Source organism: Typopeltis vanoorti, chromosome 19 (genome assembly GCF_054136105.1).
Source record: "Typopeltis vanoorti isolate ZY-2024b chromosome 19, IOZ_Tvanoo_1.0, whole genome shotgun sequence".
NCBI lineage: Eukaryota > Metazoa > Arthropoda > Arachnida > Uropygi > Thelyphonidae > Typopeltis > Typopeltis vanoorti.
This window is the reverse complement of record NC_143567.1, coordinates 89,086,011-89,112,346: the sequence shown is the minus strand read 5'-3', so window position 1 is coordinate 89,112,346 and position 26,336 is coordinate 89,086,011. Positions and strand designations below refer to the sequence as shown.

At 36.7% G+C, this 26,336-nt stretch overlaps 1 protein-coding gene across 2 annotated transcripts in view; it reads left to right on the top strand.

Annotated features, from left to right (window-relative positions):
* The first annotated feature begins 13,652 nt into the window (after positions 1-13,652).
* The window catches only part of LOC150096321 (DNA polymerase beta-like), a 219,894-nt gene continuing 207,210 nt past the window's right edge, over positions 13,653-26,336 (top strand). Inside the window, exon 1 of one of the 2 annotated variants that reach the window (XM_090408925.1) lies at positions 13,653-14,022. In XM_090408925.1, coding sequence (XP_090265051.1) covers positions 13,920-14,022 — 103 coding nt within the window. In that variant the 5' untranslated portion in view covers positions 13,653-13,919. The remainder of the gene's footprint in view (positions 14,023-26,336) is intronic. The other variant, XM_090408924.1, reaches the window with a different exon arrangement.

The window sequence follows — 26,336 nt, the reverse complement described above, 5'->3', positions numbered from 1 at the left end:
AAAAATAAAAAATAAATAAATAAATAAATAAAATAATAATAATAATAATAATAATAATAATAATAAAATGAACATCAAATTAAAATGAATATGATGAAGGTTCTTAAGTAAAGCCAGATGCTGCAAATGTCTGGATCTGATGTATCAAGAAATCACTTTCTGAATTACTGTGAATCTTGTCTAGGCCATTCAGAACTTTTATCAAGTCTCTTTCAGATGGAAGCGAGTTAGCTAGTCTCGGATGAGCCTGTGTAGCTCAGTAGAAGTGGCGTTTGCACTCTACGACGTTTGACCGGACGACGAAAGCCTATGGTTCGAATCTAGTCGCCGACTAGAGGAACATTTTCTAAGCCTTTTCTCCACCGATTCCCGAGTCAGTCGATTTTTGGCACGGGCAAGCGGGTAAACTCAAGAAAATCGACTGTAGAAACCACACTATTTTCAGACATTAAAAATATTGTGTTAGGGTTAGGAACCGCGAGCTGGCGGCACTTGTTAGCCGCCTTCTTCACTCCGTACCGAATAATTAGGAATAGCTTTGGGCCAGCTATCTCTGATTGGTTACCAGTGGAGATTGAACTGCCCACTCAGTCTCCGAAAGTTAGATAGGACTAAAATGGCCTTGCCTACTCCCTATGTGGAAACAAAAAGGCGTTAGCTGATTTTTTTCTTTTGAACTGTCCATATTTTTGAAACGTATAGTAGAGTAGGAGTGGTCATTAATTTATAAAATTTAGTTCAGTTTCTCGTCTTGTTTTCTTGTTGTTCCACAGATGTCCTGAAATTACTTCATTCTTTCAACTATATCTTTATCTTGTAGATATGATAATATGCAGCTTAAATAATTAGACTCTGTCGTTCTATTATTTTATTTTCTATAACTATTATTGATCTAATATGATCTCGACCTTTAAGTGCCATGACTTTTGTTTTCTTTTGTGAAATATTTAAATTGCATCATTCGCTTATTTTGTTTAATTCACAAACTAATTTTGGATGGTCATCTTCACGGTCTTGTAATATAATCTGATCATCTGCATAAAGCATTGTATTGATAACAGTTCTTCTAGTTAACTGGACACCTTGTTTTATTGGTGTTTTCCTTATTTCAATAATCAGATTATTATATGATTTATTTCAATCTCTTCTGTTAATTTATTACCTGTAACTGTATTTTTCTATCATTATATAAATCTCGTACAGCTTCTATAAAACCTAATGGCGATCTATGTTTATTCATTGTATTCCATAGTTTTTCTCTTGCAATCTAAAAAGGCCATATCAGTCTCTAAATTAAATTCTTATCTTTTTTATCACTAATTTATTTTAGTACATAAATATTGTCTATACATGATCTTCCATGACTAAAACCATTTCGTTCTTCTGAAAGTAGATTGTTCGCAATATTTCAAAGTCTTTCATCCAGAATTTTACTGTAAATTTTGTAAGCTGTATTGAATAAACTTATTCCTCTGTAATTTCCACAATAATCTCTATCTACTTAATTAAATATGTATAAAACCTTAGTTTTAACCAATCCGATGGAACTTCATATAACGTCCAACAGTTTATTATTATTATTATTATTATTATTATTATTATTATTATTATTATTATTATTATTATTATTATTATTATTATTATTATTATTATTATAGTATCAAAAGCCACAATAGTATCAAATACATTATAAAAACAATATACAGACTCCCAGATAATAATCCACTCAGTTTTCTTCACGAGTTAGAAACATGGCTAAGCGGCATCGAACCCCGTACAACACACAGGCTCATCCTAATAGGAACTATTAACATAAATACGCTTGACCACACTTCTTCAACCACTAACACATATCTAGATATACTAAGTCAGAACAACATAAACCCTACCATTAACTCCCTAACAAGAGAAGAAATACTCAATATCTCACTAACGAAATCGCGCATTGATCATACCGACATACGGGCTCCCATCCATACATATACATCATCAGTAATTAACGTCAAAATTGCCGATCACTACTTTGTCTCAACTTCGTTTTATTACGTTTCCAACCCCCCCCCCTCCCACTACCACAAAAGTCGACAAAACTCGATCATACTAAAGAGCATTGTCGATAACCAAGTAAAAAATACAGACTGGAATTCCCTACTTAAAATAAATGATCCTGTAACATTATACGAGAATTTTCAACTAAAGTTCACAGAAATATACAAAAAAGCAAGAAAACCTACACAGTTTTCTTGCTTTTTTGCAAGCAAAGGCGACAAACAGACAACAATCCATGAATAAATGATGACTTGCTAAATACTATTAATGTAAAAGAAAATCTATGGAAAAAACTTAAACAAGTCACCCAGTAGCACACATTTACAAACCATATACAAAAAATCAATTAACAACAAATATTCGTAGGGCAAAAAGACGCTACTACTTTCAAAAATTCATGGAATATAACGACAACATTAAGCAAACATGGGCTACACTCAACGAATTAGTAACTCGAAAAAAAGAAAACTTAAGCACAAGATTTTATTGCAAAAAGCTTCGGTCAGGACACAAACCAATGGAACTAGCAGACTCATTCAACCATGCTTTCACAAACAACATCACACAACTCGAAAAAGAGAAACTACCAACGATCAATAAAAAACTACCGACACAAAGTCAACCACAAACGATGTATTTTCCACCCGTAACAAAACAGGAACTGAAAGAAGCGATCCTACAACTAAAACCAAAGACCACTCCAGGAATAGACAAAATAAGACTCACAGACCTTATAACACACTTTGAACCAATAAATCCAATACTTTTGAAACTCGTGAACATAATATTCGACACAGGCATTATTCCACAACAACTAAAAACTGCAGTAATTACGCCAATGTACAAACACGGCAAAAGAAACGATACTAGAACCACAGACCAATAGCTGCACTACTAGTCATCTCAAAAATTCTAGAAAAAATAACACACACCAGACTACAGAACTATTTACAGAAGTACAATATCATCTCACAAAACCAATACTGCTTTCAGAAAACAAAAAGTACCATTACTTTATTAGAAGACATCGCCGACACAATAAACAAAGCTCTCGACAAAAACAAGTACGCCGTCCTTATACTGCTGGACCTAACCAAAGCATTTGACACACTTGAATATAACATACTACTCACCAAACTATACTCAATAGGTATAAGAGGAATACTGCATACATGGTTCAAGAACTACCTCTCAAACAGAACACAAGTGAAAAAAATAGGTACATGTTACAGTCGGAGTATACAAATAATACCCGGTGTACCTCAAGGTGCCATATTATCACCCACTCTATTCAACATATACATTAACGATGTTCATAACATATCCATAAGAAGTCAAATATTTCAATACGCAGATGATACTGCACTAGTAACAATGCACACAGACATTAACACAGCTCTCTGCAAAGTATAACAAGACCTAAACGAAATCACAATATACTTCCACCAAAACGCAATTCTAATCAACGGCACCAAAACACAGATGTTGATAATACACAACCCAAGAATCATACGCCCCGCATCACTATCGATACATTGTCACACATACCGCTACATTAACAACAAAAATACCTGCCAATGTTCCGAAATCAAACCTGTAACACACGCCAAATACCTCGGTCTCTATATAGATTCCCACCTTAAATGGACAAAACATATAGAATACCTACACACCAAACTCCGGATCATCGCAGCAAAACTCTTCCAAGTTAAAGACATTATTCCATTCAACATAAAAAAAAAAACTCCTATATCACGGTATCTGCGAATCCCTACTCAGATACGAAATAACAGTCTATGCAAATACATCAAACAGCCACCTAACAAAATTAGAAACACTACACAGGAAAATCGTGTCAACATTGATCTGGACACCTTACACGCAACAACCAATATCCGACAAGCACATGGCGATACACAGAATTCTGAGCATTAAAAACCTGAAACACTACAAGTCATTAACAAGGAATTACTTCAACATCACCTATCGAAACAACAGAGACACATATCGTATAACACGACCTACAACAACTCTCTACATCCCCGCACCCTTCAACAACGCATACTAAGGTTATTAGTGACGCTGTAAGTATCCAGAAGAATGGATCAAACGAGTTGATTGTATTGGCTGGTACAAATTATTCGAAAGGTTAAAAATATGCAATAATAGAAGATATGAAAGGATTGATAGTGGAAGTGAGTATGAATAACAAGAAAGTAAAGTTTGTGGGTCTGTTGCCTCGGTATGATAGGGCAGAACCAAGAAGAAAGGCCATTATTGCCAATGACTTAAAGCGAATATTGTGCAGGAGGGAATGGTGTGCAGCTTATTGATATATGGAGTGAGTTTGATGTACAAAAAGGCTTGTACATGCCTGACGGATTGCATCTGAATGGCTTGGAAATTAGATGGTTGGGGAATATTTTGTATAGTGAGAGTGTGGTAGTGCAAAACCAAGGAAACTAAACTGTTGATGGAATCTACCATGTGTCTCCATCCCCCAGTGATAAATTACCATAGGTACAGTAATGATTATGCAATGCCTCACAAGATTTTTCAGGTCCCCAATTTAAATGGGTTGGTAATGACTTTACACAAGGGTAACTATGGGTAGAAATGGACATTGAAATGCATGTACATGAATGCAAAAAAAGGTTGGTCGATTGGTAGAGCCTCTGCTACTATGGCTCAGCAAAAAGTTAAGCAAGTTTTAACGTGGTTAGTAGTTAGAAGGGATACGATCGTTCGATGCTACGCACACTCTCATTCGATGACCGCACCAGGGACCACCTTGTTTCGAATCTAGTGGGACTATTAGAAGAAATTTTTCTAAGCTTTTTTTTCGACCGTTTACCGAGTTAATACATCTCTGGCAAGGGCAAGCGGGTTTTTTCTCCCGGAAACTCAAGAAAATCGACCGTAGAACCCACATTATTTCAGACATTAAATATATTGTGTTAGGGTTAGGGAGCACAAGATGGCGGCACTTGTTAAGCCGTCTCTCTTCACTGCATACCGCTTAATAAGTGATAGCCTTGGGCCAGTTCTCTCTAATTGGGTACCAGTGGAGATTGAACTGCCCATTCAGTCTCTAAAAGTTACAAAAGTTAGAAAGGGCTGAAACGGCTTTTACTACTCTCTATACGGGAATAAAAAAAGGCATTAGGTGATTTTTATAATAATAATAATAATAATAATAATAATAATAATAATAAAGGTGAGGTAATTTTGGAATTGGTAAGCTCAACTTCGCCAAACATTATAGTATCAGTGAAACTTGGTTGACTGAAAATGATTTTCAATGCAGAGATAGAATGTAAAGGGTTTGATATTTTCAGTGATGATAAAAGGAACAGGATAGGGGGGGAGGTATTGCTCATGATAGCTGCAGAATTACCACCACCAAAATTTGAAGTTACAGCGGATATTAACTCTGAAGGAGATTGTTCATTTGAGGCTGGCTGGTGGGAGATATAGGCAAATAGGACGAATTACGTCGTTGGGTGCTACTATAGACCATGGAATCCATAGGAAGATGCAGATTCCCTGTATCAGCAAATGAGCACAATGAGTGAGTGTAGGCCGAATAATTGTTATGGAAGACCTTAACTATGGGGACAACGATTCAAGGGAGAAATGGTGGTATAGTATGATGAAAGTGGGATTTATACAGTTGCTCAGGAATAATTACATGAAACAACATGTTACACAGAGAGAGCGAGAGAGAGAGAGAGAGTAAAGGATTTGGGGGGGGGGGTTGGATCTGATAATATCATCAGAAGATGTATCCATAGCCAAGGTCGACACTAAATCTCAAATTGGAGAGATTGATCATTTTGTCGTGTTCTGGGAAGTTTCCAGGTACGCTGAGTTCTCTGTTAAGAAGCGGTGTCTGTCCGATTATAACCCGAGTGATTATGAGAGACTGAAGAGTCATCTTGTAACAGTGCCATGGCTTGAGAAGATACAAGGAAGTAATCAGACTGCATACTCAAGTCCAGGAGGATAAACCAAATTGGAATTAAGTGGATGAGTAAGGATATAAAGCAAGAGCCGCAAAAACAGTGAACATTGAGGAGGAAATATAGGGTAAAAGTCATCAGTATACTCGTCAGCAGTGGCTCCATGACACAGGTAGTAAACTGCAGACCAATGAACAAGTGGTTGCTGCGTGTTGGAAAAGTTGGTGAAAGGTAAAATACAACAGTGGATGCTTCCAACTCTATAGTTGGAAGCATGGCTTTGTAAAAGGTAGGTCTTGTCTTAGTAACCTTTTCATATTTTATAATAAAGTGACACAGAATTAGATAATGATAATGATCAAACCATGATAATGCTCGACATTCCCCAGAGATTTGACAGGATACCACAAGTTATAAACAATTACAAAAACTGGAGAGGATGGGAACAGTATGAGGCTAATAGCATGGATAGGGGTTGGCATACGGACATACACTAGAGAGTCGTGCATGGTCGAATGGGGTCTAGGGTAATAATGGAGACTAGTGGAGTGCCTCAGGGTTCCATACTAGTGCTATTACTCTTTAATTTGTATATCAATGACATAGCGAAATATTTAAGAGGGTATGTTCATTTCTTTGCAATGTAGATTGATTTAAATAAATTAGCATTGGGGGAAAAGGATAATGATTGTCAATATAATATTACAAAATTTAAGGTTATGCCATTCGGTTTGAAAACGTTGTGCATGGTGTATCATACAAAAGGTATTAGTTTGGAGGAAATTGATGAGGCTAAAGACTTGGGAATAATGGTGGACAAAGAGTTGCAGTTCAGAGAGTATATTGCAAAAGTTGATAAAATTCCTAAACCCAAAGAAATTATTATATTAGTTGGTACACATGATTTGAGAAGCGAGAAGTATTCTACGAGTGAGGATGTAAAGAAGTTGTTAAAAGAGGCAAAACTGAAGAGCGAAATTGAAGATCGTAAATCTCCTACCATGCTGTGATAGAGGCGAAATCAGTAGTGCAGCATTGATGGCCAATAAGTCAGTGCATGGATTGCCCATAAATAATGATGTAGAATATGTGAATTTGTGGTCTCTATTTGACAGAAAGAAGAATTTGTACAATGCTGATGGATTGCATCTAAATGATTTTGCTGTTAGATGTCTGGAGAGAGCTTTTGTTCACTGAGCATGCTGAAGTGCCAATTCAGGAAAACTAAGCAATTAGGGTGGATGCAAGGGAGTTTGTCTGAGGAGCTCCCATAAAGCGAGTGAGTGCGAGAATGACAATGTGACGAATTTAGTCTCTCAAGCAAAAATACTGAATAGCTTAGTCAATTCAGAAAATAAATGTAGGTGGGGAGCAAAAGGGATGCTTCAATTTCTATTTTCTAATGCCAGAAGTATCAGGAACAAGAGAAAGGAGTTTTTGGCATGGGTTAGTGCAACCTCTCCAAAGTTATAGGCATTAGTTGTACTTGGCTATCAGCAGATGAGGTAGTTACAGAGATTGATTTTTGTGAGGATTTAGTAATTTCAGTAAAGATAGGCAAGATATGTTTGAGCAGGAGCACTGATGATAGTAGTAAGTGAATTGCAACCATAATAACGAATAGGATGCAGACTCGAGGATGGCTGTTCATTTGAAGCAATCTGGTGTCAGATTAATTCAATTATGACATAATATTCAGTTGGTCGTTGCTATAGGTCCTAGTGTTTCACACACGATCTGGAAGACATGCTTCGCCAAATTAGTATGATGTATACAAGTCGAGTTATTATTATAGGGGGAATTCAATTATGGAGATAAAGACCGGAAGGAAGAAAGATCGCACGGGAGGAAGAAAATATAATTTAGACACTTGCCTGTTAATTACTTAAGGCAATAAGTGTGGAAGCAGACTAGGAGTGGAAGAGTATGGAAGCTGGCCATAGGTTAGGAATTGTTATTCACAACCAACGTGAAAACTTTGCCTCCAATTGGTGTAGTCGACATGCGGTATTGACTTGGAAGATTGTAAAACACGAGGAATATTCTATCAAGAATGGGTATTTGCGGAATTACAAGGAATATGATTAGGATATGTTTAAGAAGAAACTTAAATCTGTAACATGGAATAAAACACTGCAGGGTAAGGATGTTTTAGTGCATGGGATATAGGTAAGGTTCCTCTAGAGCAAAGGTCTTCAGCCTTTCAGACAGTGCGGGCAGCATTAAAAATTTCAATGAAGCGCGCGGGCAACTAAGCTATACTGCACTATTTAGAATTGTAAGATACTTACCAGATTCACAAGGAACGATGTGCATTTCATATTTTACATAAAATCCCTAAAAAAAGCAAACTCAGCTTTAAGAGCGTTCATGATAAGTAAATACAATCAATACTTGAAAAATCTTAACTTAATGAAGAAAACGTTCATTTTTACAATGTCAATGGGCAACTTGGCAGTGGATTTCCTTGACCAGCTTGTCGATGTTGGCATCAATGTTTGAAGTAGCTATGCTCAGAGCATTCTCGAGATGTTTGTCCGTATTATGATTTATTGTCTTCGACTTCACGTGCGTCATTCTGGAGAAGAACTGCTCACATAAGTATGTGCTTCCTAACAAAGCACACATCTTCGAAGCATGCCGGCGAAGATTAGGGAATGCGTCCTCAGAAATGTGGTCTTTGTAAAATGTAAGCAAGAGGATATTGAATAATTTTTATCTTAAAGAAGAGTTATTTTGGAGTTCAAGCAGCTCCATTTGTATACTGAGCTTGGCATTTCGGCAGAATTGACTCTGAATGGCATTGAAAATAAATATAAAGAAGGCTGTTCATTACGAAAATCAGTAAATCTCTCCCCTCGAACTCAATTCGTAATACAGCTAATTTTGTAGCGTATTCATCAAGAAACGAACAGTTGGACTCAGTGAGAAGATAAAAATGAGTTACCACTTTTCAATAAAAACCTGACAAGAATCACTTGATTTACGCTTTTTATTCGTAGACGCCATAGTGATGAATGTTAAACCCCAAAATATGATCCAAAATGCCCGTGTAACGGTTATTTTCCACTGAATATGGCTCACCCTAATGAAAAAACGTCTGGCAATATAAAACAACAATAAGCTATTGGAGTAGAGCTCTCATAGTACCAATATATAAAAAGGGAAATAAAACTGAATGTGAGAATTACAGAGGTATTTCCCTACTGAGTGTTCCTGGCAAGATCTATGCAAGTATACTTGAGAAACGGTTGAGAGAAATTGTGGAAGAAAAGCTTGGTGAAGAACAAGCTGGATTCAGGCCAAATAGAGGCTGTCAGGATCAGATCTTCACTTTACGACAAATAGTCGAGAAAGCATGGGAATATAACAAAGACCTGTATTTAAGTTTTGTCGATTTGGAAAAGGCATATGACAAGGTGCCAAGAGAGAAGCTATTTAGTACGCTGCAGTTATTTGGTGTTAATGGGGCATTATATCAAGCAATACTTAGTCTTTATTTAAGTTGTAAGTTAGCAGTTAGAATTGAAGGAAGTACAGGAAGATGGTTTAATGTTAAATCTAGTGTGAGATAAGGATGTACACTATCTCCTCTGTTATTCATTATCTATATGGATCACATTATAAAGGAAAGTGGTATTAAACATGATATCAAAATTGGAGATGTTAATGTCAGCTCTTTCCTTTATGCGGATGATGTTATATTCTAAATAAATCTGCTACAAGTCTGCAAGAGTCTCTGTCTAAATCGAATAGCTGTTGTAATAGATATGGTATGAAGGTCAGCAATAAAAAGACAAAGACAATGAAAATAGGCAGAGTCATTGAAAATGTCAACTGTTCTGAATGGAGAACCTGTGGAACAAGTAAAACATTTCAGCTACTTAGGCACGATTTTTACTGAAGATGGTAAATTAAATATAGAAATAGACAACAGAATCAGGAAAGCTGGTATGGTGGAAAGTCAGTTGAATAAATTTATATGGAATAAGAGAGAAATTAGTCTAAACACTAAATTAGCTGTATACAAGACAGTTTTCAAGGCAATTTCAACTCATGGATCTGAGACCTGGGTCAGAAGTAAAACACATGACCAAAGACTAGAGACCACAGATATGAGAGTCCTGAGAAAGATTATAGGCGTGAACAGATGGCATCAATGGCAATATCATATTAAAAACGAGGATATTAGGAAAGAACGTGACATTGTCAACATCCAGGAATGCGTTAGCAGAGCTAATCTCAGGTGGTATGGTCACTTAAACAAAATGGGCGAGGAAAGATTAGCAAAACAAGTGTTCTCTGCCAGGTTGGCAGCAAAACGACCCAGAGGAAGACCAAGATATATGTGGATTGATGCGGTACAAAGTGCCTTAGACGATAGAAATATGAGATCTGATAATGTTGAGGTCTTGACAAGTAACAGACTGATTTGGAGGAAAATTGTAGATAGGAAGGTAGTAATGATGTTATTTTTGTCATGTAGTACTATCATATCCTGTACACCCCTTGAATGTACGTGGCAGGAATTTGATGATGATGATAATTTCTTGGACGTTGAAATTCGCCATAACAAGTAAAGTAACAAAATTATTACTTCTCTTTATAAGGCTATGATTCGGCCACATCTTGACTGCTGTGCAATGATTTGGTCATCTGGGTTTCTTGGGGAACAAGGGTTGGTCGAAACGATCCAAAAACAAGTGTCCAAGATGGTGATATTTCTGTGGAATGAATGCACCATCCCTATAAAGGTAGGTTGAACGTTTGTGGGTTACAAAGTTTAGTTGAGAGGCGGAAAAGAATTTGCATTATAGAAACTTTTAAGATACTAAGGGGATTTCATAAAATTGATGCAAGTGAAAATTTTCAATATTATTATTATTATTATTATTATTATTATCTGGGACCACCAAGAAGTCCAGGAACACCAGCTGTCATAGCTTCCATTAAATTCCTTCACACTATGCTCTCACTCTAAAGCAAACTCATTCTGCTCTATGAGAGAAAATCATAGCTCTTACCGTTTCTTGACTGGGAACAAACTTACCTTTCATGGATGCCCCTGTGTTCTTTTCCCACCTTCCATATATAAACAAACATTTCATCAGACGATATCCTATAATACCCATTAAAAATTTATAGACCTCTGTCATATCACCCCCTCCCTCTTCCTCCTGTTAACCAAAGTCTATATTTGACATACTTGTCATCTGTCTTCATAGTCTAAAATCACATAATCTGCATATAATCTTTGTAACTCTCTTTTGCAGGCTTTCCTCAGTTTATTTTTATCCCCTTTGAATTCGGGAGATCAAATTTGTGCACAACAATCCAGATGTGGTCTTATCATAGCCTTATAATGAGGCAAAATTTCCTCCTTATTCTTACATGTCAAGGTTCACTTAAACATATATCGCAATTATCCTCGGAGTTGTATTTGCAACTTTTGCAATCTGCCTTTTGATCTTCAAATTCCTATCCACCAATAACCAAGATCCCTTGCCTCCTCAATTTCTTGTGGCATAACCGCGCTAATAGAATATGCCACTCGAAATCTAATCACGCCAAAGTGCATAACTTTACACTAACTAATTAACATTAAACTGATAGTCATTTTCGTTTGTCCAAATTTCGAGCCTTTTCAAATCGTTTTGTAAGTGGTGAATATCAGTAGCATTCCTTATTGCCCTGTCTATCTTCGCATCATCGGCAAACAATTGCACATCTGATGTTAGATCTTTCCTGATGTCATTAATGTATAGATTGAGCAATATTGGCCCAAGGACTGAACTCTGAGGTACACCATTGTTCACCTTAAATCTGGCAGATTCACACAGTATCCCACATTTTGATACCTCTCTGTCAATCATCCCCTGATCCAAGTCAAGAGTTTATATTCCAATAGAGTACCACACTTCCGACACTAGAGTATCATCTGCTTTCAATAAAGTTATTCTTTCACATTCATTCTTTCTTTTGCTTGCCTCATAAAGATAAAATTCGTTTGGATTGGCTTGCATGGCCAATTTCTTTTCATACTCCGATTTAGCTTTCCGCACAATACTCGTTACTTTTCTGGCTTGAGCTTTATATACTTAATAACTCCTCTTTCTCTTATTCTCACGATATTCTTTCCACATCAACTTCTTCTTGTGGATCTCTTGTTTAATAAGATTGTGCATCCAATTCACTCCTAACTGATGTTTTCTTCGAACAGTAGGAATACCTTCAGATACCATCTCATTTAAGCACTTTTTCAAAGATTTCCATGCATTGCTGACATTTTCACATTTAGTAACTGATACCAATGGGACTAAAGATAGTATTCTCCTAAGCTGATCATGATATCCAGCTTTGTAATTGAATATGCAACCTTTTCTATTCGGAACATCAATACAATTAAATACTTCCCAAGAAAGCGCAGTATGATCAATAACACCAACTGGTGGTAAAATAGCCATATTCTTAACAGAGACCCCCTTCTGACGCGATGATTACATCCAACACTTTTTGTCTTCTAGTTCCTTCTTTCACATGCTGCTTGAGAAAGTTTTCTAGCAACAATTCAATAAATTCCTCTTCTTTCTTATCATGAGATTTCTCGTTTACACAAGCAATATTTGAAAAATTAAAGTCACCCATAATGATGACTTGTTTGGTAGTGATATATATGACAAACAGTCAGTGAACTGGAAACCATCCCTATAAGTTGCGGAAGAGTGCAGTATGCCAACCTGATTTTTTGCGTGGAGAGTGGTGAGTGAGTTGAATGGATTGCCGGAATTGGTTGTGAATTCCCTGACGTTGAGTTGATTCCAAAAGAGGTATGATAGGATTTAGTGGTGCATCCAGAGGGGGACAAAGGAGCTCTGGAACTCGCAAAGGAAAAGGGAAAAAAAAAAAAAACTAGAAAATATTCCAAAAATGTTTTCCTAATTAAAATTCATTTTTTTTTATGTTGTGTTGTGTCTTATATTTTTATGCTACTTATGAATTAGCGGTCACATAAGGTGGGTATATCCTATAGCTCTCGGCAATCACGGCCGCTGTGAACACAAGGCGAACGAAGTAGTGCTCGCGCGTACCGAGCGCTAAAATTATCTTCATCCATTTATCTCGGCTCACTCCCCCCCCCCCCAACCCCAGATTAAATCCCGAGTGCTCCATTGATATGATCTGAGTATATGATTGTTGATTTGAGTCTCCAGCGACTCCTTCGCGATGCCGTAAATAATAATAATAATAATAATAATAATAATAATAATAATAATAATAATAATAATAATAATAATAACATATCTTCTGTTTCCTTTGTATGTTTTTGAAGTATTGATTTGTTTGCCATTTGTTTTCTTTTTAAACTGGCAGCCATTTAGTTTAACCCCTGAATTGCCTATCGTTTCTGATTTCTAAATCATATACATACTAGATTAGGAGTGATCACATATCTGTGACCAAATAATATAGCTATGGGAAATAAAAGACATCAGCAGATACGTAGATATACAGCATATATCTTCCGCTAATATTTATTTATGATTAATCTCAGCCTCCCCCCTCCTACATAGCTGATATTCTTGGGGCAGGTGGTAAAGGTAGAAATACACATAACTGTTTATTACTTCCCGTTTACACATGTAAAAGATAAATTTGCCTACGCGCGTTATATTCGTTTCTGCTTTAGCAATTGCACGTGGTGAGATGTTCTATAGTACAGTTTTTATCATAGCAGCAGTTTGAATAGTAATGTTTGCTGTTGATTTCATGTTGAAGTCAACGGCTTCATACCTTCTAATTATAGTTTTGTAAACATCCCTTAGTTCCTTCTATAATGTTCGTTTTTTTTCCCCTAAGATTATCTTTCAGAGAGCAGTTTTTAATAATTGAACACCAGTTATCATATTTATGTTAAATTTCTTTACTCTTTTTTTGGGGGGAGTGGGGAAAATGCCCAAGCGAAAAGCATCATCAAAAAATCCAAACAGCGATATTTGCGATTTTCTATTAGGTTAGTTACCTCTAATATTTTTTAAAGTTTCTTTGTGATAAGGTATGTTTATTGTTTGTGTTGTCACAATGGCATTAAAAGTTGCAAAAAGGCTATTGTTTTAATGTGACCAATTGCTTTTTTTTTTTTTTTTTTCAGTGCTACTTCCGTTATCTTCGAATACCCTTTAATAACAGATTGATGGATTTTGTGCAGTAGTTGAGAAAACTATTTGTAATTTCGTTGTAGTATACTTTTATATCTATTTTTATTTGTATAAAAAACAAAGACAATTTATAAAGTACCTTGATATTTTTTCGAAATTTGTTTCCATTTCCTCCCCCCTTCCCCTGCTATAGACTGCATAGCGTTCTTCCCTTTTGTAACGCTTGAATCAAATTTGGATAACTAGAGTAATCTGTAATATATTATACAAAGATTCTACAATCTAAGTAATCCAAGCACTGGCGATTAAAACGGTTTTTTTTTTTTTTTTTTTTACTTGGAAAAATTTTACTACTTTTATAACCAACCATTTCCTAGGAAACAAAAATATCAGTATAAGATTTCATTTTATATAAAAACTGAATATTATAAACGTGATTATTTTCGTAATATTTAACATTAAATGTGAAGCAATAAATATATTAAAGTTGTAATTTCACAAAAAAAAAGACAGTTTGAACTTAAAAAAAACAAAAAAAACACTAACTATTAGAAAGTTTTTGGAAGTTTATTTTGCACTTGGTTAGACTATAATAAATTTAGTTTAATCCTTTATCCAAGTGTAGGCAAATAAAGCTTGTGCCCGAAAATATCTTCAGGACTGAGGCAAAGTGGTGCATTTGTTGGCAACTCGTAGCAAAGGTGGACCAAGCTCTCATCACTCCTTGTCTTAGTATCTCCCATAATGCAAAGCACATCTCCTTGCAGACATGTATAATGCTATGTTAAGGGAAGGGCAACTACCCAGACCAGTTTCGACCTTTATTGAGGTCTCATCAGTGGGAGACAGACCCACCTTTGCTACAAGTTGCCAACAAATGCACCACCTTGCCTCAGTTCTGAAGATATTTTCAGGTGCAAACTTTGTTTGCCTACACTTGGATAAAGGATTAAACTAAATTTATTATAGTCTAACCAAGTGCAAAATAAACTTCCAACCTCAGTCCTGAAGATATTTTCAGGTGCAAACTTTATTTGCCTACACTTGGATAAAGGATTAAACTAAATTTATTATTAATTAGAAATTTTAATGGTGGGGATGCACTATTTGCCTCCATTTAACTTGTCTTTTCTGCTTGTGAAATATGAAAGATCTTTAAACACCAGGTCTGTGCTTTCTTACTCAGAACACCTTTATATAACATTTATGGATGTTTTTTTTCTCTCTCTCTCTCTCTCTCTCTCCCTCCCATTCTCTTCTGTTAGAGAATTTTCAGATGATCTATCAATAGCCACATTAGCTACTCTGCCTCTAATTGGGGAAAATGACCATACAAGCTTGTTCAGAGAGATTGTTAAACCTGTTGAATTCTTTGTCAAGAAAGAGTTTATGTTGAACCCCAAAGCTTATAATTATGACAGACTTAGGAGGCATCTAAGAGCAGTGCCATGTGGTTTAGGAAGCTAAAGGAAAGAATATCAGTGCACGCGCGTGTGTGTGTGTGGTAAGTAGTCAGGGCTTTTTAGAGAAGCCACAGACTGTATGGCCATGGTCATTAGGATAAACAAAGTGGGAATTAAGCAGTGATATCTGCAAAGAAAGAAATAAAAATAAATAAAATAAAACATTATGGAGGGAATATAAAGAACAGGGTAATCATATTATTATTATTTGACACCTCCAGGGAGTACATAGTCATCGAGGGAGGGCACCTGCTCTACAACTCTCTCCACCATTCAATCCACCAACTACAACTAACCGCAGCTACACCAATGCTGTCTACCGCCGACCACCACCACTAGTTTTTCCACAGACGATCACACCCATTCATGCCCATGGTGGGATTCAAACCTGCAGCCTTTTGGCTTGAGAGCAGATACACTAACCACTTGGCCAGCCAGGCCGGCGCCTAGCTGGTTGAGTGGGTGTAATATTTGTGAGCAGTCAAAGAATGTTGACTGGTATGGTGAGAAAGGCTAAATCAGGTTTAGAGAAAATTAGCTAAGCAGGAAATGGTTATGAAGGAAATAAGGAAATGGAAATGGTTATTCCATTGTATTAAACACAGGTTAAGAAATATCTTGACTGCTGGCAGATTTGATCATCTGGATTTAAATAAATGGAAACAATTCACTAGTTATATATATTTAGGAGTCATCAAAACCCTGCGCTACCAGTGGCATACCCTAGGATTTTGTTCTTGGGTCCTTGCTGTTTAACTTGTTTGTAAATGATATATCATGTGGACTGACTGGGGATCTTCAGTTGTTTGCTGATGATGCAAAGCTGGAGAGAATTATAAGTAGCACTGCTGATTTTAATTTCCTTCAAGAAAATTTTAGTAGACTTTTGATATGGACAGAGCAATGAGGTTGTAGTTTTGATGTTAATAAGCTGCAAGGTATTGTATTTTGGAGTGCAGAAATATAAAGCTCTGTACTATATTGATGGTGCTGTACAGCAGGAAGTAGATAAGATTCGAGATTTGGGAGTGATAGTTGTCAGTAGACTGAAGTTTAGGGAGCATGTTACAAGTGTTGCAAAGACTACACATCATAGTGCCACTATGATAAGGAAGTAGTTTTGCCCCTGTATGAAGCACTGGTTAGGCCACACTTGTACTATTGTGCTCAGATTAGGTCATCTGGTTTTCAGTATGATGTGGAGACATTGGAGATGATCCAAAGATGAGTGATTAAGACAATATCAGGACTTTGGAATACTGGCTATAGAGAGAGGTTGAAGAAATGGTGAGTGCAGAGTTTGGTGGATAGGAGGAAAACAGGTGATATGATAGAGATGTTTAAGTTAGTGAGAGGATGTTATTGGATTAATCAGAGAGGATTATAAAAAAAGAGTAGAAGGTGAGAGGGAAGAACCAGAGGCCATCCTTGAAAATCATGTAAGAGTGAGGTAAAGAGGGGTGTGAGGAGTAGATTTTTTTATGTGGAGAATTTTCAGTGAATGGAATGCATTACCAGAATATGTTGTTAATGCAAGGAGTGTTAAGGATTTTTAGATTTAGTATAATAAATATGTTGTCAGTTGAATGGACCTCTCACAATGAGTCTGCTGACTAAATGGAGGGTGTAATAATAATAATAAATCTATGGGATAATACTTCTGACACATTTTCTCAATCAATTCTTGTTGCCGGTACCCTATAGAACTGGTATTATATATATTACTTGTGATTTGTTTCCATTTTGTCATATATCATTAAATCCAGGTGATCAAATCTGCTTAGCAGTCAAGATATTTCTTGATCTGTGTTTAATACAATGGAATAGCCATTTCCTTATTGCAACCTGTCAGTTTCTTTATTGCTGTTGCAATAGTATTGTGTCATCTTTAGTGATGCCATTTGTTTTTTTGAATTTTGATTCTTTATCCTCTCTCTCATCCCTCTATTTCTTGCTTTCCACACATTACCCTGTGGTCTTACCAATATTATTATTATTACCCAAGCCCCCATGGAGTCAAAGACTCATCTGGGAGGTCCTTTTATCATACACATAGCTCATCATACCGTGCTTTAAACACACTCAAATTCTCTGCAGACACCACACTCTCAGGCAAGGCATTCCAATCATTCACAGCTCTACATGAAAAAACTTGCTTCTCACTCCCCTACTCATGCCCTCTTTATACAGTTTCCAGGGATGACCTGTGGTTCTCCCACTATTTTCTGTAGAACCTCTCCAGCATTGATCCTATAACAATTCCTTACTAACTTGTAGGTCTCTATCATATCTCCCCTCTTCCTCCTGTCCACCAGACTCTGCAAATTGCATCTTCTCAATCTTTTCTCATACTTGACATTCCAGAGGTTAGAAGCTACCTTAGTCAGTTGCCTCTGGCCCCTTTCCAACATCTCTTCGCCCTTCTGAAAACCAGGTGACCAAATCTGGGCACAATAGTCCATGTGTGGCTTAATCAAAGCCTTATACAATGGAACAAGAATCTCCCTACTTCTACACGTCAGTGTCCTCTGCATCATTCCCAGAAGCTTTTGTGTTGTCTTCACAATTTTGTCTATGTGTTCCCTAAATTTTAAATCCACTATCACCCCCAGATCTGTTATTTCCTCCACCTTGGACAATATATCCTCACCAAGCATAAATTTTGCATCCAATCTTGGTTTTCAAAAATTTTAAAACCTTACATTTTGCAACATTGAACTCACATTCTCATTCCCAATCACTCAATTTATTCAAGTCTTCTTGCAAGGCCACAACATCTTCTCTACTCTTCGTGGTTCATCCCAACTTTGTATCATCTGCAAACAACTGAATATCTCCATCGAAATCTTCACCAATATCATCAATATACAAGTTAAACAGTAATGGCCCTGAAACAGACCCCACGAGGTACACTAGTGACTTTCCTTTTCCTGGATATCTCCCCCCCCCCCATACACAACTTGTTGATACCTGTCAGATAGCCAGTCTCCAATCTACCTTAGTCAGTCAAGGTATTCTCAATCTACTTTAGTCAGTCGAAGTGCATATCCTGTCTCCAGCCAAAATGCTGCAGGTTCGAATCCTGCCGTGAGCATGGATGTTTGTGATTGTCTGTGAAAATACGAGTAGTTAATGGTGTTGGGTGTTGGTTATTATCAATTGAGTGGTGGAGACATAGATTTGTAGAGTAAGTGCCCTCCCTTGATGAGTCTCTGCACTAATCTAATATCCAACCCCACCCGCTCTAGTTCAATGATCAAACTTATCATGCGGTAATCTAAGTATATTACTGTGTATCCTTCTCCTCTGTCCAAGGAAGCAGCCATCTTATTGTAATAAATAAGTAGATTACTAAAACATGATCTCCCTTTAGCAAATCCATGCTGTCCATCAAAGATAATACCATTGTTGTTAACCCAATTCTGGGTCCTGGTTCTCACAAACTTCTCCAACAACTTAACTGCACAGTTGGAGAAGCTTGTGACAGATAGGCCTAGTTTGATGCTTGCATTCTATCACCTCCTTTATGAAGTGGCACAATCTTGCCCTCTTTCCACTCCTTAGGAACTTTACTCAGTGCAAGACTCGTATTAAAAAAATATGTCAAGGCCGCCGTGAACTCCCTGGCGCATTCCTTCAGAATACATGGTGATATATTATCAAGTCCCACAGCCTTATTAACATCTAGTTTGTTCAACTCTTCATACACCTCTTGCCATTAAGTATCTCCACCACACCTTCTGCAACAACTGTCTTTATACCATTTTTTCCAATCAATGTCATCCTTCCATAATCATTCTTTCTTTTGCTGGCTACATATCAAAAGAACTCCTTAGGATTCTTTTTGGCTTCATAGCTAACTGCTGTTCATACCTCACTTTAGCTACCCTCACCAACCAAGTCACCTGCCTTACCTGGTCTTTGTAATCCTCATGGAATTGGTTATTTCCAATTCTCTTATGCTGCCTCCATAACCCTTTTTCTCGGTATCGCATGCTTAATCTCTTTATTCATCCATTTTGCATCTACCTTATTTAACCTTCTTACCTGTTGAAAGGTTTTCCACTTGGTTATACTATACATGCCGGCCTGGTTGGCCGAGGGGTTAGTGTTTCCTCTCTCCAGCCAAAAGGCAGCAGGTTCAAATCCTGCTGTGGGCATGGATGTTTGTGATTGTCTGTGAAAATACTAGTAGTTAGTTGTGGTGGGCGGTGAATGGTGTAATTGGTGGATTGAGTGGTGGAGACATAGATTTGTAGAGTAAGTGCCCTCCCTTGACGAGTCTTTGGACTCCCTGGAAGTGTCACGTAATAATAATAATAAAGGTTGGTCAATTGGTAGAGCCTCTGCTACTAATGGCTTGCAAAAAAAAAAGTTAAGTAAGTTTGAGTGCAGTTAGTTGGAAGGGGATCAATTGTTCAGTGCTGTTGGCATACTCTTCTTCAATGAGTCTTTGGACTCCCTGGAGGTGTCACATAATAATAATAATAAATTAAAGATGGAAAGAAAATTATATTCTTTGTTTAATCCTTTATCCAAGTGTAAGCAAACAAGGGAAAATCTTTCAACATCTATCTCTAATCCAGAGTATTTTAGTAACATGGTGTGACACCTTTTGGCTACTTGTATATGGAAATATGACTTCTGCATTTCTTCAACCTTGGTGTCACTTTGGGGTCTGGCTCCCACTGAGGAGACCTCATTAAGGTCAAAACTGGTGACAGTCAGGATAGTGACTCTTCCCATAATGCATAACATTTTACATGCTTGCATGGATATGTGCTTTGCATTATGGGATGCTTAAGGCAAGTGATGTGAAGTCATTAGTCTCTATATTCGAGTTGCCCAGTTGTGAAGTTACTTAATGAACAAACTTTGTTTTCTTAAACATGGATAAAGGATTAAACCAAGAATATAATTTCATGGCATCTTTAATTTATTTTTATATCCTCTTGAAAGATATAGATTTTTTTTTCTTTTCGACTACTCATTTTTGCATTATTGTCAAGCAATTGCATATCTGCTCCCATTAAATCATTTGCCATATCATCAGTATAGAAGCTGAATAGCATTTTATCTTGTTATGCTTCGTTTGTCAGTTTTTCTGACACAGTACCTGTTTCCTGTCATAGTACACAATATTTTGGTATCTGTTGATGATTATCTGATATTCATATACTTGGCAGCTTAACCTGAATGGAATGGTGTTGGTTACTTGAATGGATAGATGAATGGAAGGTTAACAGTTATATTTTTGATGGACAATATGCTTGCATTATTAACAAGTTTTGAAAAAAGTGGAGAAATAAGTGCTGCTTCACATGAACAATACCCATGGAAATAGATGTGAAAAACACAATACTAAAGAAAGGGAGAGATCTATTATAGAAAATCAATGTGAGAAAGTTCATTAATTAATTAATTAACTTGATCTTTCATGGAAAGAAAGAATTTTTTGGTTAAGGCTCAATCCCAAATATGGGGAGAAGCATTTTATATTAGAATGGAGATGTTATATTTTTGCATAGCAAATAGTTTTTATTGTGAGAGAAGTAATGCCTGAAACAATACATAAAACTTGTTTTATCTGTGTCTTATTATCCACCAGACTTACTGATGTGGATACTAAGACAGCCATAAATGTAACATCTTTACATTCAGAGAATGAAATGCTACTTAAATGTTATGAGATACAACTCAGATTTTCTGTAATTTATTTATAAACAATCTTATTTGTTATAAAAGTTCAACATGATTCCTTCCACTGTACATGTATTGAGTCTATTTATCCTTTTATTATTATTATTATTCAGGCCTCCATGGAGTCAAAAAGACTCATCGTGGGAGGTCCCCCCCTAAGAAACACAAAGTCTATTATACCACTCCTTAAACTCATTGACCGTTCTTGCTCTCACCACTCCATCAGGCAATGCATTCCATGGTTCAACCACCCTCCATGCGAAGAAACCACTCCTCACCCTCTTGCTCCAGTTGAGGAATTATTGCCAAATTCCATCTTCATGAAACACTTCTGTATTGAAAAGTTGTCCATTTAATATAGTTTTCTTTCAGCAAAAAAAAAAATCTAGCGGGTGCTATAGTAGGAGAGCAGGGTTAGGTACATTGCTATGAGATTTTTTCTATTGTACTATGCATTAAACTCATTCACTGGTTGCACTCTTATCACTCTATCAAACAATGCATTCCATGGTCTAGCCATTCTCCATGCAAAAAATCCACCTCTTACTCACTTTGATTTGCAATTTCTAAGGTGTGGCCTCATGCTCTTCTTTCTTCCCTTTGTTCTGCAATATAAAAGGTCTCCCCCAGTATCATTCTTGTAACTGCCTCTCAACATTTTAAATGTATCAGTCATATCACTTTGTATTCCATTCACCAAACTCTGAAGTTTGCATACCCTAAGTCTTTTCTCATAACTAATATTGTACAGCTCTGATATCAGTTTTTGTTATTCACCTCTGTTTCTCCAATGTTAATTTATTCCCTTTAAATCCACGTGGCTATATCTGAGCACAACAATCCAGTGATTGTTGTATAAAAGGCTCTAATGAGCCTTTATAGAATCACCAACAGAATCAACACTCTTTTATCTCTGTTGGTTGGCATCCTACTCAGTATTGCAATGATCCTGTGGATTATCTTCACTACCTTCACAATGTCTCCTGAACTTCAAATTTCTGTCAATCATCATTCCGAGATTCCCTGCATCTTTTACTTCTAGTTTTAGTCCCCCCCTCCCATCCCAATAGGGATGCCATTTTCTATCAATTGACCTCAGATTTTAAGATCTTGCATTTCATTGCATTAAACTGATATCTCCTTTCATTTGTCAACTTGTCCAGCTTACTCAAATCCTCCTGAAGGGCCACATCGGCACTATCACTAATAACTCTTCCCAACTTCATTTCATCTGCAAACATCTGAATATCCCCTGCAATACTCAGCATCAGTGACACAAAGGTTAAACATTACAGAGCCCTGTGGAATCTCTACTAGTGACATTTTCCCTTGATACTGCTCCTTTATACATAACTCTCTGCTATCTATCAGACAGCCAATCTCCAATCCAGTTCACTAACCTGATGGAATTGCAACTTAAATATCACCTTATCAGGGTGCTTAAGAGATAAAGCTATATAACTGAGAGGAGACCTCCACATAGCCTTCAAAGGAATGCGGAGAGCTGACCAGGGCTTCTGACCTAATGTCCAATCCTCACCTTCTTGTGGTGCACCCTGTTAGGTATCTACCTGGATTTTGAATGGATGAGGATGGGCTGGCAATTTGGGATTTCGCCGACCAAATTGTATTCTTATTGGCTTAAACCAATATTTCAAATGATGGTGCATGACAGAATTTCATGCCGGCTAGGGCATCGCCTGGTTAAATAAGGCTCCTGTTCTTTTTGCGAAGAAACCAGGACAAACAGCGAAAAGTCAGCTACTGGAACAAATCCTAAAACTTACCCCAACATCACCAGAGTTCAAGATCGATACTATCAACATAAGAAGCCTGAATGACAAAGAAATGAAGCTAGCTGAGGAATTGGATAAGTACCAGATCGAAATAATAGGGGTGACTGAAACAAAAAAGATAAAAGCTGTTGAAATCTTTCCGAGCAATAGATACAAAATGTGATATTCAGGCAATGACAATCAAGGAAAAGAAGGAGTAGCCATAGTATTCAACACTAAATACGAGGCTAATCTTCTTAAATGGCAGGTAGTCTCAAGTACAGTGATGTAAGCAAATATGACAATGGGGAACTGGATAATGAGACTTATTTGTACCTATTGTCCCACAGAAGGTTCTACTAAGGTAGAAGCAGAGGAATTTTTTGAGGCTTTAGAGAAAGTGACTGACACAATGAAAAAGGAAAAGTTGGTCCTTGTTGGGGGATCTAAACAGCAGAGTAGGAAATGATTGTCAGACACATAAACATATTTTGGGAAAATTTGAAGAAAAGAGCAAAGCTAATAATAATGGCAAATACCTGTTGGATTTTTCCTCAGGACATGGACTGGTTATTACTAACACCATGTTTCAACATAAAAATGTGCACAAATTCACATGGAGAGAAGAGGCAAGGAAAAAGAGAAGTCTCATTGACTATTATTGTTGATAGTGATGTTTTCCCACTGGTGCAGGACACCAGAGTGTACAGAGGATTTGAAATTGGAAGTGATCATCATTTATTCTTGAGCACAATAAAATTGAATTTCATATTGAAAAGAAGAACATGTAAGAAACTTTTAAAGAGAATAAAAGCTGAGCAGCTCTCAGATGTGAACTGTAGACTAAAATACACAAATATTATTCAAGAAAAAATGAAAGCGTTTGAGAGATGAGTGTTTTCTTCAGTAGCAAGCCCTGAAGAAAATACTGATTCAGGCAGAGAGGCATGTGGTGAGGTTGTGCGCAAGGATAGAAAAATCAGAACTCCATTGTCGACACAGAAAGTTAAAGAGGCAGTGAAGGAAAAGAAGAAAGCATATCAAAAGTTCCTGAAGAGCACAAGCTGAAATAAGTCAGCTTGTGCTCTTAGAGAATACAGAGACAAATGTAAGAAAGCTAAACACTGTTTAAAACTGACTAAACAAAAGTCATGGGAGGACTTTGGCAAGAACATAGAAAATAAATATCAAGAAGTTGCAAGATATTCTGGAGGTTGTTGAAGAAGCTCAGAAATGGAGGAAAGAGTGCTGTAAATGGAATTAGAGATGATAAAGGTGACATGAAAACAGGTGAAAAAGATACTTCGAAAAACTGCTAAATGAAACAAGCAGTGATGATAGCATGGCGGTAAAAAACACTGACCAGGCATGCAGTCAGGAATACATATCCATACTTGAAGTAGAAAGAGCCATCAAATGCCTGAAATGTGGAAAGGCATCAGGAGTAGATGATATTTGACCAGAAATGCTCAAGTATAAAAGAAATTCATACAGTGGCTGCACTGCATAGTTCAGAAGGCCTGGACAGAGGACGAATTCCAGATGATTGGAGCAGAACTCTCATAGTACCCATATATAAAAAGGGAAATAAAACTGAATGTGAGAATTACAGAGGCATTTCACTACTGAGTGTTCCTGGTAAGATATATGCAAGTATACTTGAGGAACGGTTGAGAAGGATTATGGAAGAGATACTTGGTGAAGAAGAAGCTGGATTCAGGTGAAATAGAGACTGTCAGGATCAGATTTTCACTTTACAACTGGAGGCCTGGACAGAGGGATGGATTTTTTTTTGTTATATTCCCATTGAAAAATCATGGGAATCTAACAAAGATCTGTATTTAAGTTTTGTAGATCTGGAAAAGGCATGTCATAAGGTGCCAAGAGAGAAGCTATCCCAAAATGCTATATTGTGTTAATGGGGCATTATATCAAGCAATACTTAGTCTTTATTTGAGTTGTAAGTCAGCAGTTAGAATTGAAGGAAGTACAGGAAGATAGTTTAATGTTAAATCTGGAGTCAGATTGTATGAAGGTCAGCATTAAAAATACAAAGACAATGGAAATAGGTAGAAACATTGAAATTATCAACTGCATTGTGAATGGAGAACTTATAGATAAAACATTTCAGCTACTTAGGGAATGATTTTTAGTGAAGATGGTAAGTTAAATATGGAAATAGACAACAGAATCAACAAAGCTGCTATGGTTGGAAGTCAACTGAATAAACTGGTATGGAATAAGAGAGAAATTAGCTGTATACAAGATAGTGTTTAAACCAATTTTAACTTATGGATCTGGAAGCCAGGTTAGAAGTAAAACACTTGTCCAAAGATGAGGGACTGCAGATATGAAAGTCCTGAGAAAGATTAGGGGCATGAACAGAGTGATTGATTAAGGAAGGTGTGAGCAGGGGATTGAGGAGTAGGTTTTTTTCATGCAGAGTTGTGAATGATTGGAATGCCTTGCCTGAGGGTGTGGTGTCTGCAGAGAATTTGAACGTGTTTAAAGCACGTGATGATGAGCTGTGTGTATTATAAAAGGACCTCCCAGATGAGTCTTTGACTCCATGAGGTCTTGGGTAATAAAATAATAATAATAATGAAATTGGATCATTTGGCATTGTATGTGAACAGCATTATTTATCGAGTTTAAAATAATGTGCTTCTAGTACTACAGTGCAGTCTTGGCATAAACATTCAGTGAAGATCTGTCTGTTATGATGTTTGTAAAATCACTGTTTTGAAGTACTGAATAAAATGCATTTATAACCATACTATTTGCAATAAGTACAACTTCTCAAAGAAGCGGAATTGATCATGATCCATGGATGAACTGTTGTTAGATACTTGCACATCCTGATGGATGTAGGTACATATTATTCATAAATGAATTGATGATTACTTGAAATAATATGAATAACTAATAATGAGCATTTATGGGCTGGTGAAAATCCTTGTGATAGCTGGAATTAATTTCCAATTCGAGTTTTCAGTAAATGTGTGGTGTGGTCTTTTGTAATTAGTTAATAGAACATTAGTTAATATAACATTAGTCATTTCAGTGCAGAAATAGTTTTGCATTTTAGCATTTTGGAGGGTGCTCCTTTCTTGACATAATAGCACATGTTTTTCCACACGATTATGTACTACTGTAATTTTTCCAGTATGCTCCTGATTATTTAAATCAGGCATCCACATCCCAGTCATTAGTTTGGTCTATTTTAACCAA